The sequence below is a fragment of the Monodelphis domestica genome, chromosome 4, assembly GCF_027887165.1.
Source record: "Monodelphis domestica isolate mMonDom1 chromosome 4, mMonDom1.pri, whole genome shotgun sequence".
Classification (NCBI taxonomy): Eukaryota; Metazoa; Chordata; class Mammalia; order Didelphimorphia; family Didelphidae; genus Monodelphis; species Monodelphis domestica.
Genome location: NC_077230.1, coordinates 271,195,379 through 271,208,628, shown reverse-complemented (window position 1 = coordinate 271,208,628; position 13,250 = coordinate 271,195,379). Strand labels below are relative to the sequence as shown.

The 13,250-nt window shown below is 36.7% G+C and overlaps 1 protein-coding gene across 7 annotated transcripts in view; it reads left to right on the top strand.

Annotated features, from left to right (window-relative positions):
* LOC100013563 (N-acetylated-alpha-linked acidic dipeptidase 2) overlaps nt 1-11,883 on the top strand; it is a 98,048-nt gene extending 86,165 nt beyond the window's left edge. For all 7 annotated transcript variants that reach the window (XM_007495044.3, XM_007495046.3, XM_007495047.3 and 4 more), the window contains one exon: nt 3,970-11,883. In XM_007495044.3, the coding sequence (XP_007495106.1) occupies nt 3,970-4,159 (190 nt within the window). In that variant the 3' untranslated portion in view covers nt 4,160-11,883. The remainder of the gene's footprint in view (nt 1-3,969) is intronic.
* The last annotated feature ends 1,367 nt before the right edge of the window (nt 11,884-13,250 follow it).

Genomic DNA, 13,250 nt, shown 5'->3' with positions numbered 1-13,250 from the left:
AACTGTCTGATAGAGCAGCCTTAATCAACAGGAGCTTTAGAAGGCAGTGGATTTGACCACTGAGTTAATTTTCTGATATGCTTATTTAAGGAGTTTGGATTCTCCTATTCTAGAGAAAGAGTAGTGTGACATGAGCTTCTCACAGGAAGAGGGCAGCAAAGGACCCACTCTGAGCTTTAATTCCATTTTTGCTTCTTGATTGCAATGTCAATTCAATTCCACATGCATTCATGACACTGCTATTATGTGCAGGATATGTTCTTATCTAGGGGAACTCATTTAACCTCTCTGTACTATCACTGTTTTTAGATTACAGGACTTTATCATTATTTACATTTTTGGATTTTTCTCTTTACTGTTTGTGGGTCACTTAGTTCAGAAAAATGTGCTTTGTCATTGCAATTTACTCTTTGGAAGACAAAATGTAATTTATGCCAGTGCCTTCTCTCTTTTCTCCCTTTCTCTTTCATATGTGGCACAAATATATGGAGCTGTCATGACTGAGGGACTGTGAGAACCCATTACAATCAGGGTCATACCACCCCAGAGGTCATTCTCATCTTTGCCTAGTCCTTGGAATTCTCTAAATTTTTCTCAGGTGGAGGACAGTGAAAATATAATGTCTGGCTGCTGAGTTTCAATTCTGACTAATATTTTAACCCTGTTTCCTTCTTGTATGTGTTTTGGGAGGTGGATTCCTTAATATTGTATATGTTCTCCAGTTACTTTGAATGACATTTTTTATTCAATCTCATCCTATGGGGTCTTGTTGGTTATATATAAAAAGACGATTTGCATGGATTTATTTTATATCTTGATACTTTGCTTAAGTAATTATTTCTAACATTTTTGTTATTATTTAGTTTGGAGAACTAAGATTCTCTAAATAGTTCATCATATCATGGATTTATAGATTCAGATCTAAAAGAGATCTTATAATCTATTCAATTCAATCCCCTTATTTTATAGATAAGGCACAAAATCATTTCTCCAGCCTCATATAACTACTAAGTGTCTGAGGCAAGACAGGTTCTTCCTGACTTCAAGTTCAGTACTCTATCCACTGCTCTATCTAGCTGTCTCAAATCACCTGCAAAATATAATTTTGCTTATACTTATTCTACTCACTGCATTTTCTTTTCTCATTCTTAGAATGAACATTTCTATCACAATATCCAATAACAGTGATGATAAGTGAACATCTTTACTTTATCCCTGAATCTTATTGGGAAAGCCTCTAGCATTTTTCTGTTACATATAGTTATGGGGTATATGTATACTGTTTTTTTCTTTTAAGAAATGATAAATTTATTCTAATGCCTTTAAATGTTTTTAACAGAATGAGCAGGGCAGCTAGGTGGCACAGTGGGTTGAGTGCCAGACCTGGAATCAGAAAGACTCCACTTTCTGAGTTCAGATCTGGCCTCAGACACTTAATAGTTTGTGATCTTGAGCAAGTTATTTAATGCTGTTTGCTTCAGTTTCTTCATCTGTAAAATGAACTGTAGAAGGAGGTAGCAAACCATTCCAGTAGTTTTGCCAAAAAAAAAAAAATCCAAGTGGTTTCATGAAGAACAGGACACAACTGGAAAATGACTCAACAGAATGATTGCTTTATATTGTCAAGTATTTTCTACAACTATTAATATTATTACATAATTTTTGTCTTATTATTAATGTAATCTTATGTTTATAATATTAATAATACTGAATTAATTTTGTATTACTGATATAAATCCAATCTGGTCATACTACACTTTGATTTGAAATATTATATACAGGATTTTTTTGATTATTGTTTAAATCATCTATCTTTGACTTGTCTTCCAAGTCAGTTGTTTGCTCTAGAGTAGAGGGCTTAAATTACTTCCTTTTGTTCAAACTTTATAAAATTCAGTATGAATTTTGGGGGGGGCTAATAAAACCTTTGCATTCTCTTTTCTCTGTTCTAGTTTTCAGGGATTCTCTTATTCAGATAAGGTTTTCCACTTTAAATTCAATGTTATTTATACTTTTTTCTATAATTTTGTCCAAATTTTTTCTTTCAATTATAATTTCACTTTGTACCTATCTATTCCAGGTCTTTTTTATAGACCTTATAGCCACACTATCTTTTTTTTTTGAGGCATTGCTTATAGTGGTTGTAGAGTTGCTCTCTTTTTTGGTTTATTGCTTTGATATTTCTTCATCCATAATATTTCTTCAAAGTATTTATTGCTTTCTTTTGTTTCTTCATCTCTCTCAGCATCAATTTGTGACTTGGGGACTTTGTGTCAGGGCCAGTTTCCCTACCCTATCTAGTACTTTTAGATGAAGTGATCAATTCCTATTTGTTTCAGACCTAGATTTCTTGAATTTCTACCACTGGATTTCACTTTTTCAACTGTGCCTATGCTCAGAGCAACAATATGTTTCAGGGCCCCAAGACTGTCTAGGGTCAAAGTACCATGATTTTTGGGGTCTTCTGGGAACATTTCAGATCAAATTCTATGGAATACATCCTCTTCTTATCCCCACCCAGTTAGTTCCAAGGGCATCCCATTGTGAGACATCCAGTTTTTAATTTAGGACCCAGTCAAAGGAATCCCAATCACGTTTCTAATACTCATGAAGCTTTTCTATTTGAATATGGACAGAATTCTGAATTATTTACCTGTCAATCTACCTTTCTGGCAATATCCTTCAGTGCCTTCAGTCTTTTATCTTTGTATTTAGTCCTAGACTAGATAAAGGAATTTATTATGGTTTTTCTTCAGATTTATTGATTATTATTCTCAATATGGTTCTGATTTTTAGATCTTTGCCAAGGAATATCTTGGAGAGCTGAGGCTTTTCTATAGTCTATCATGCCATCATCCTAGCCATAAGTTTTGTGAGATGCCTGTTATTATTATTATTATAACACCAGTTATGCCCCCTTCTCAGGAGCTATCCTCTTCTACATTTGTCCATGTTTCTCAGGAGGGAGCTGCAAATGAGATAGAGAATTCTAAAAACTTTTCTTTAGCTCCTCTTAATTGGTCCTAATTCAGTGATCCTGCTAATATGTCATAGTCCTCCCTGGGCTAACCTAGAATGTTTATGATGTTCTGTTTGACCCTTCCTTGGAAATCATATGTTTTCATAGCCAGGGTAGCTCTCTGAGACCTACTGCTTCAGGCTACAAACAATTTGTGTATACTGGCAACTTTATCAAAACTTGGACATCTGGGGGCAGCTGGGTAGCACAGTGGATTGAGAACCAGTTCTAGAGACGGGAGGTCCTAGGTTCAAATCTGGCTTCAGCCACTTCCCAGCTGTGTGACCCTGGGCAAGTCACTTGACCCCCATTGCCTAGCCCTTACCACTCTTCTGCCTTGAAGCCAATACACAGTATTGACTCCAAGAGGGAAGGTAAGGGTTTAAAAAAAAAAAAACTTGGACATCTACTGGTATATTGTATGTGAGTGACCTTGAACGTGAAAGAAAACACTTATCTGGGTCTCCTCATGCTCTCATGCATACTTTCTCCTCGATTTTGTTACAAAGCATCTCCCTCCTACGATAATCTGCGATTCTCCTCCCCGTTTCCTTTCAACAATGGGCAGCCACCAATCAGTTGTCTGTATGTATCATGAATTTGAAGCTTTGTTTTACATTTTACCTAGTATTGTGAACCTAGCCAGTGAATCATTCAATATTTTGTATACTTTTTCCTTTTTTTCCATGCCCTAAAATGATCCACGGTAATTTATGTACAAATTTCAAAAAATTATGTTTGACCTATTCCTTTCCATTTCTTTTCCTCTTTTAAAAAAGTTATAGCAAACATATTAGAGGGGATAGAGAGTAGGATATAGGTGGAAAGGAATACTTATATCCATCACAGTGATATTAGAAATCAGGTCACAAAATTCTCGTTTAATGCTAACATTAAGAGGAAGCAAAATTATTTACCAAATTGCTTTGGTTTGTGGTTTCTTCTCACAGGCACATCATCTTTGCTCCAAGTAGCCACAACAAATATGCAGGAGAATCATTTCCAGGAATCTATGATGCCATGTTTGATATTGAAAACAAAGCAGACCAACATGAGGCCTGGGAAGAAGTTAAAAAGCAAATCTCCATTGCAGCATTTACAGTTCAAGCAGCAGCAGGGACCCTGAAAGAAGTGTTATAAGAAGATGCAGCAAAGGCCTCTGCTCATATGACCAGCCGCCACCATCACTGGGAAGGAAACCAGAGAACAAAATCCACCTCTCATTTATCTCTGATAACCCATGAAGCCACAATTTAAACAAAGAAAACCTGCAGAACTCATATTTTATATGACATTTTCATCCATTCACTTCAAAGTGCTTATCGATTTAGCAAATAACCTTCTTGAATTTATTTGTGAATCCCCCCTTTGCCCAGCTGAACCCGAGAAAAGAAATGGTGGCACTTTACACATACATGCTTCTATTACATTTATGTTAGCAGAATCTAAAACAAAAATCTTAAAATATAGGAATTAGCTTTGCAAAATGTAGAAGGCTTAGATATTAGCTACAAGTTTCTCCAACTTAATTCAGGCCAGGAATCAAGTTGAGAAGCAGAAATCGGAGGCTTAAGAGGTACACCACGAAGGTATTCTAGTATTCTAAGGAAAAATCACCACTGATGCTTAATAAGTCTCAGTTCCTTACAGTGATATTGGAATCACTTCTAAACATCCCCTGACAAAGATCTTTTTCCTTTTGCTTGAAGATCCCCTAGTGATGGAAAACTACCATCACCTGAAGCACTATTGGTCCATTTTCAGATAAAATCACTTATTAGGGATTTTTTCCTGATATCAAATGTAAATCTACTCCTTGGTAACTTCCCTCTCACCACCCCTATTATTCAAAGCTCTGCCCTCTGGAATCACAGAAAATAAATCTAATACCACATGATAGCCTTTCAGATATTTAAGGACAGGCCTTTGGATGTCCTCCTTCTTCCACTAACCATCCTCAAATTCCATCCAAGTCTTCTCCCCCACCCCCAAGCTAAAGAGCAACATTTCCTTCTGCTCCTCAAGACTGCAGCCATTTTAAGCACTTTGCTCTGGCACTTTTTCTTTCTTTCTTTCTCTCTCTCTCTCTCTCTCTCTCTCTCTCTCTCTCTCTCTCTCTCTCTCTCTCTCTCTTTCTTTCTTTCTTTCTTTCTCTCTTTCTTTCTTTCTTTCTTTCTTTCTTTCTTTCTCTCTTTCTCTCTTTCTCTCTTTCTTTCTTTCTTTCTTTCTCTCTTTCTCTCTTTCTTTCTTTCTTTCTTTCTTTCTTTCTTTCTTTCTTTCTTTCTTTCTTTCTTTCTTTCTTTCTTTCTTTCTTTCTTTCTTTCTTTCTTTCTTTCTTTCTTTCTTTCTTTTTCTTTCTTTCTTTCCCTTACCTTCTGTCTTAGAATCATTACTGTGTATTGGTTCCAGGGTAGAAGAGTGGTAAGGGCTGGGCAATGGGGATTAGTGACTTGCCCAGGATCACACAGCTGGGAAGTGTCTGAGGTCAAATTTGAACCTATCTCTAGGCCTAGCTCTCAATCCCCTGAACCACCCAGCTGCCCCAGGAACCTTTTATTAAGTATCTTTTTCCTTTAAAATAGCAGCATGTCACAAGTGGACTGCTAAATGAATGCAACAATACCAAAGATTTAATCATTTAGATATCAAGCATTTACTTCATGCAAAGCATCATACCAGGCACAAGGAATACAAAGATGAATAAAAGTGTATAGTTAGAAATTATTGAACCCCTTAAACTACATTACCCAAAATTCCTTTCTGTATTACCTAGAATCCTTTTCCCTTTTCCCTTAGTCCTCACCTTTGCATGATGGTATTTAAGTTTGCTGTGACTCCTCCCACACTCTTTCTTTTACTGGCGACCAGGCTGAGTTCAGGTAGTTCTTTTACTTTAGCTATTATTAATAAAACTTTTAGAATATAATACTTAGTTATTAGGTATTAATTTTAATCTTTACAAAAGTCAGGTCTCTGCTGACCTCTAGCATTCATGATCTGATCAGACACGTACTGTGTTAAGTCCAAAAGAGAGAATAGTGTCGCCCCAAGAGATCTGAAGAACAGCATGTTGTTTATAAATTGGAGAAGGGAGAGAAAGTACGTGAAGCTATGCTTGAACTCGTTTGGTAATCTTCACTCTCTAGTGCATCTCTTAAGTGCTTGTGTCATGAAGTTTATGCCTTTTTCTACACAGAAGAGCTGTGGGAGCAATTGCCATTTATCTGCAGAGAACTGTTTATGTATAAAATAATGTTAGTGATTTAACAAACTCGATTATCTGACATTTTGCCTTCCTGTACAATAGGAAAGAAATATGAGGAGAGACTGGATTTCTAGAAGTAGATATATATATATATTAACAACAGTTAGCCTTATTTCCCAATTACGAAACAGAAAAATTATTAACTTTATTTGTACACACATACATAATATATGTGCACATAAAATTATGTATATATAATGATAAATATGTATGCATATATAAAATCTTTATATTATGGAGATTTTGAACTGGATGTTCTTTTAGACTTCTTAAACTCAACGTGTATAAAACTGAACTCATTATCTCTGCCTCCTTCCAAACTCTTCCCCTTTCCAAAATTTCTCTTACTGTTGACAACACTTTCCTCCAAGTTACCCAAGCTTGCAATGATGCCATCATTGACTCCTCTCTCTCTCGCCTCCATATCCAAACACTTGCCAATTCCTTTCCATTTTACCTTTATAACATGTCTCCCAGAGACCCCTGCTCTTCTCTACCTCTACCCTGGAACAAGCCCTTTTCACCTCATGCCTAAACTGTTGTAATCCCAGACATGGGTCTCTCCCTGCTCTAATCAGCTGTAAAACTGATTTTTCTCAAGCACAGAATCAACCATGCCACCCCTGATCTCAATAAACTTTAGTGGCCCCCAGTCCCCTCTGGGATCAAATATAAAACCTGTTTGCCATTCAGAGCCCTTCATGCCTTCCACCCTGATCCTTCTCCTTCCCCTTTCCAGTTTTCTTACATTTTTGTCACATATTCTATGGTCTAGTGGCATGGGTCTCTTTCTTATTACCTATATGAATGTCTAACAAAATCAATCCTAAAATTTTAAGGACTACCTATTGGAAAAGAGATGAGACTTCATTTGCTCAGTCACTAGGGGTAGAACTAGTAGCAGCAGGTGAAAGGTGTGATGAGACTGGTCTGAAAGTAAAATAATATGTCTTAAGATGCAGAAGGTTTTTCTTCTTTTTACCTTTTCAAAAACAAAAACACCAACCTTAAGTCTTAGAAGTGATACTAAGGATCAGTTCCAAGGCAGGTAAGGGCTAGGCAACTAGGGCTAAGTGACTTGCCTCGGGTCACACAGATAGGAAGTATCTGAGGCCATATTTGAACCCAGGATACCTCCCATCTCCAGGCATGGCCCTCAATCCACTGAGTCACCCAGCTGCTTCTTTTTGTAAGCTCCTACACATAACCCAACAAACCACTTCTCAGGTTAAGTTGCAGGAGAAACTCTTGATCACATATACTTTGGACTGAGTGGCATCAGAGATTCCTTAGAAATCTGATTCAGTGATCTTAAGTTTCACTGAGAGATGGAGTGCCTAAGCCTAGGAAAATGATATTCCTGCTAGCCCCTACCATGGTCAGAACACCCTTGTGGCTCCTATGTTCAGTTCTGAAAGTCTGCAAATGGAAGGGCTTTCCTATGGTAAGGAAGACCCATCGATCTATTCTGTTTGATTTTAGAAGGAAGAAGGACTAAATGAGTAGATTTTTCTTTATATGGAAAAACAACCTTAGTGATTAGAAACGTCTAAAATACTATCTTTTAAAATAGTGACATTAACTCATACACTCCAGGAATTCAAGCAGAATTAAGACAATCATCTATATATGTGGTAGATCAGATTAAGGAATCCCCAGAGGGATTATACTAGATCTGACTCAAACCCTCAGACTTTGACATTAGAACTTATTGGAAGTCATGAAGCTGAATGGAAGGAACATAGACCCTTCAGAATCTGCAAATATGCATGTGGTTCATTTTGTGTTTTTAAAAATTTAGGTTCCTTCATCCAAGATTTTGGTATCTCAAAACATCAAATAAACTTAAAAGGTTTAATTTAAAAACAGCATTGCCCCTGGCTAGTTTCTATAAAAGCCATAAATTTAGGAAGAAAAGTTAGAAAAGTTGAGCAATAGGAATGGATAGAATATTAGACTAAAGACTTCATTACAGTTCTTAATGTTGGCTTTTCCATTGAGTTTGACTTCAATGAACTCATTTAAAATTTATGGGATTCAGCATCTAAGTTAACTAAGCAAAAAGATTTAACATTAGTCTGTATGGGATACTAGTTGGTTGAGTGAATAGAGCACTCTACTTGGAATAAGAAGAACCTGAGTTTAAATCCCACCTCAAACACTATAGGACTCTGGTCAAGTCACTCAACTGCTGTTTGCCTCAGCCTTCTTATCTGAAAAATAGAAATAATAGCACCTACTAATAGCAACCTAAATTCTCATGAAGATCAAATGCATCATGTAAACTCTTAGCACAGTGCCTGGCACAGAGGAAGCACTATATAAATGTTTAGTCTTTCTTGGTCATATCTGACTCTTTATGACCCCATTAGGAGTATTCTAGGCACAGATATTGGAATGATTTGTCATTTCCTTCTCCAGCTTATTTTACAAATAAGGAAATAGGGTTAAGTAATTTAGCCAGAGTCCCATAGCTAGCAAGTGCCAGTCAGAGGCCAAATCTGAATTCAGGTCCTCCTCATTCCAGGCCCAGTGCTCTATCTACTGTATCACCCAGCTTCCCATGGCTATTAGTATCATTATTCCAGTACCTTTATATGTTTTTTTTTGTTTTGTTTTGTTTGGACTTTGATCATCTAAGAAAGGCTGTCTCTATCCTCTCATAAATGGTCCTATTAGAAGATTATTCAGAAAATTAGGAGAAATTAAGCCCACATGACCTTCGGCTTTTTCTGGGTAATCAAGTAACAATGCAAAAGAATGAGAGATGTAGGAAATGCTAGCATTCTCCAGCTAAACTTTCTCCTAGGAAGAAGTGCTTTTTACTTTGTGGTCTACTATTTATATTCAATATATAATTAGAGTCAAGAAATATTTAGCATTTTTTAAAAAGAAAGTTTTTAATGCATTTTTTCCTTAGCACTTTGTTGAAGGTTTTGCTTAAATTTCATTGAATAGTTTTATGCTCTCAAAATGAAAATGAACATGACTAGGCAAAAACATGGGGCCAAGAGTAAGTTTAGTGCCTTATGCACTTGTATTTAAATTTGCTGTCCTATTTCTTTTATCACCATTATCGAGACTTATGTTCTGTACACCAGAGAGTGGGCTTCTGGTCATGCAAGCTGGGGAAGTGATGTAGAGATACAGCAAGTTTTTCTAGAACTCTTCCCATTCCTCTTAACAGAGAACAAAACCAGTGAGACTGGGGCCATTTCATGAAATGTAGCGTTGGCCATTGATCTTAGCTAACTCCTTTATAGGTTGTTACTCTCACCATTTTTCACAGCTATATCCCAACCTAAGGCTAACTGTTTCTGAATTTGTAGCATTCACTGTAAGAAGGGATGGGTAAAAGTAGATAGGGTAAAACCATTTTCACTAGTTACTGGAAAAACTCAAAGCACATTCATGAGTCACTAGTGTCTTACATTTGTTTATCAAGGGCAGAACATAATGTACAAAAGCTAGGTCCAGTGTTAACATTTGTATAATCTGCCAGGTGCTTAGAATTTCCAACTATGAATTGCTATAAATAATATTTTCAAAGCCTCCCCCCACATAACATAATCCTACATCAAATCTGTCCAATGCTTTCTTCTCTAACCAAAGTGCTTCCCTGTTTCTTATGAAGAGGCAATCTGGACAGTTTACAGTCAACTGCAGGGAACTAGAGGAATTAGACTGTATTATATCTTTAGACCCCTTTTTCCTTTAATTCGGTGCTAGGTGGTTTTCTCTCATTCTTCTCCTGATATTTTTTTATTCCAGCGAGACTCCCACTCCTGGCTGCTTTATATATAGTCCTTGAGTAAAAAGTCTATAACCCAGAAGTAAACTTATTTTTAAGTCTCCTTTTCCCTGTGTCAGTTCTCAGTATCTCTCATAAATTTCTAGCCTTCAATTAAAAAAAAATGAAAATGACTCTGCATCCTCAAAGGCTACCCTTTGGAGTTCAAATTCGGTTAGGTTCTACAAGGTGCAAAAGGTTCAATTACTAGTACAATGTCAGATTATGTCATTTTTTCAGAGGAGACCAGCATAGTTAAGGATCGACAGATTCATCATCAGAAATTTGCAATGGCCCCTGTGTGTCCTACATAAATTCTTTTTCATCATCAGAACAGATGAAAGAACAAAGGCATGGATAGTCCTGTCTGTTGTCTTTATTTTTCTTCAGTGATAGTCATGGAATTACACAAAGTCAGAAAAAGAAGCAGAAGGTGCTAAGAATCACACAGTTCTTAGATGGTCTAGGCATGGTGGCAAACCTAAGGCACATGAGGGCATTCAGAGCCCTCTCTGTGGGCATGCCCCAGTACAGAGTTCTCCAGAGTTTGTGACTAGAAAGCCCCAAGGAATGGCGCCAGGCTGTTCTCCTCCCCCTCTCTACATGCACCTTAGGACACCACCCACACTTCTAAAAGGTTTGCATTTACTGGAAGGTAATTACCATTTGATACTCTCGATGTCCAATCTTTATCCAATGGTTAACAAGTTAACAAGTCTCTACTGGAGAAACTAAACTATATCCAGATGAACATTCTTACCATAATGAAAGCAGAATGCAAAAAGAATTTATGGAAAGACACATTCTCTCCTTACATAATAAAGAAGTTTACAGACAAGGCACAATCATGTATCCAAAGGCAAAAAAAATTATTTCATGGACTACTAACTTGCTTATCTTGTCTTGTGACATTCATGGTGAACATAAGCAAATGTGAGAAGACTAAAAGAAATAAGGCATTAAGTGAGAAGTAGAAGGAGGTAAAAGAAACTTAGCAATAATTTAACTAGATTTTGCAATTTAACTGGAGTCACAGGAATAGATGATAGGAACAATGACTTCTGCACCTCCTCTAACCCTCCCTTTGTAGATCTTTATATAGCACCATGTAATTTGTGTAATGCATCCCAGCTGTCCTAAAGAAGCAAAAACAGAACAAGAGTGTTACTATTTTCTCCCAAAAGCCTCAGTGAGAAATGTTGTTTGTAACAGGAGATTTGGCAGGAGGGACTGAGGCAGAGCCCCTGTGAGCTGTCCTTGAGGACAAAACAGATCCATTTGAGCAGCCTAAGAAAAGTTTTCCAAAAGTCATTTAAGAGAATCTCAGACAAAGATGAAATTGTTGGATCAAAGTCAAAAACAAAAGGCTTAAAAAGGCTAGAGGCCCTCTGGAGTGTATGAAAGAACAGGACCAGAATGCTATCAGCCAGAGCTCCAGGGAAATAAAGTACTTCATGGGACAGTTGCTTTAGAGCAGTCACCTAGCACCATCTTCTGGAATCGAGCTAAATAGCAGGGAGCAGCAATTTCAATCCATAGAGTAAGAGCGGTCCCAAGAAATCTCATGATACTTGCCTTTAGCCTCTGTGGCAACGGGAGTGAAAAGACCTACAACACTGACCACAGGAATGAGAAAGTGATCCTGTGGTCCATACAGGAAAGAGAAGAAAGCTCCCCGTCCCCTCTTGCCCCATCACCCAGCTCACTATTGGAAAGGAGTGGCCCTTGGAAGGCAGCTCACCTCTTGATTCTTCAAAAGTGATATTTGAGATTTTTGTTATAGTGCAAATAAAACTCCTATTATTTGAAGCCTTGTGATATCAAGTGCTTATAAGGGAACTATTTTCCTTACCCTTAGGGGGTATTTGATACTAAAATTTTTAGGGTGCATTGAGATGTATTGATGAATCAGAAAAATTATAAGTCTCCACAAAGACTTCAACATAAGAAAAGGCATAATACAATGACTTCATTGAAAAGTTGGTTATAGGAGAAAATGAAAAAGAAACTATAGAATGAGAAATTTAAAAGGTCAAAACAGATTACTCAGAAGGCTCATATTTATGCTGCTTCTGTTCTTAACTTTTGCTTCATGAATATATTCAAAGATAATAAAATATCTTTATACTGCCTACTCTGTGCTAGGTACTGTGTTAAGTGCCTTACAAATATCTCATTTGATCCTCATATCTTTTGAAGGTAGGTGCTTTTGCTATCTCCATTTTACAAGTGAGGAAATTGAGGCAAAGAGAGTGGTTTGACCAGGGTCACATAGTAAGTGTCCAAGGCTAGATTTGAACTCATCTTTCTGACCAGACCAGGGGCTCTATCTACTGTATCACCTGGTTACTGAAAAAGTGGCCTAACTTCTTTACTACAAACAAATCTCAAAATAAGTGAAAAATCTAGAATAGAACTGCATCAACAAGGATAGAAGATAAAATTCTTCCACACAAATTAAAACCCTGTGAAACATCAAGAGAGAGCTGAACTATCTAAAAATCTCTTTGTCTGAGAACCCCCAGGTCTCCTATGTGTAAAGTCCTGAACAAGCAACCTCCCAGGCTTTTGCTGTAAGCAAAAGTGTTGCTGGTTTCTAGTCCCCTTTATGACAGTCTGAAATCTCTACTCTTCCAAATGAGTAGAAAACACTGATTTTGAATATTCATTCAATAGAAGGGACTGTGTGTGATAGTAAAGAAGTAGGGGAAGAAAGATACTAACTTTTAGGAAAAGAACTCACTATTTGACAAAAACTGTTGGGAAAATTGGAAAACAGTATGGGGAAAATTAGGCTTAGATCAACATCTTACACCCTATACCAAGATAAATTAAAAATGGTAAATGACTTAAATATAAATAGTGAAATCATAAATAAATTTGGTAAACATAGAATAGTATACCTGTCAGATCAGGGGAAAGGAAGAAATTTAAGACCAAGCAAGAGATAGAGAACATTGCAAAATATAAGATAAATTACTTTGATTATATCAAATTAAAATGATTTTTTACAAACAAAACCAATATAACCAAAATTAGAAGGAAAGCAATAAACTGGGAGAACATCTTTATAACAAAACTCTCTGACAAAGGTTTAATTTCCCAAATATATAAGAAACTAAGTCAATTCTGCCAAAAAAAAAAAAAAATCAAACCATTCCCCAATGAACAAATGG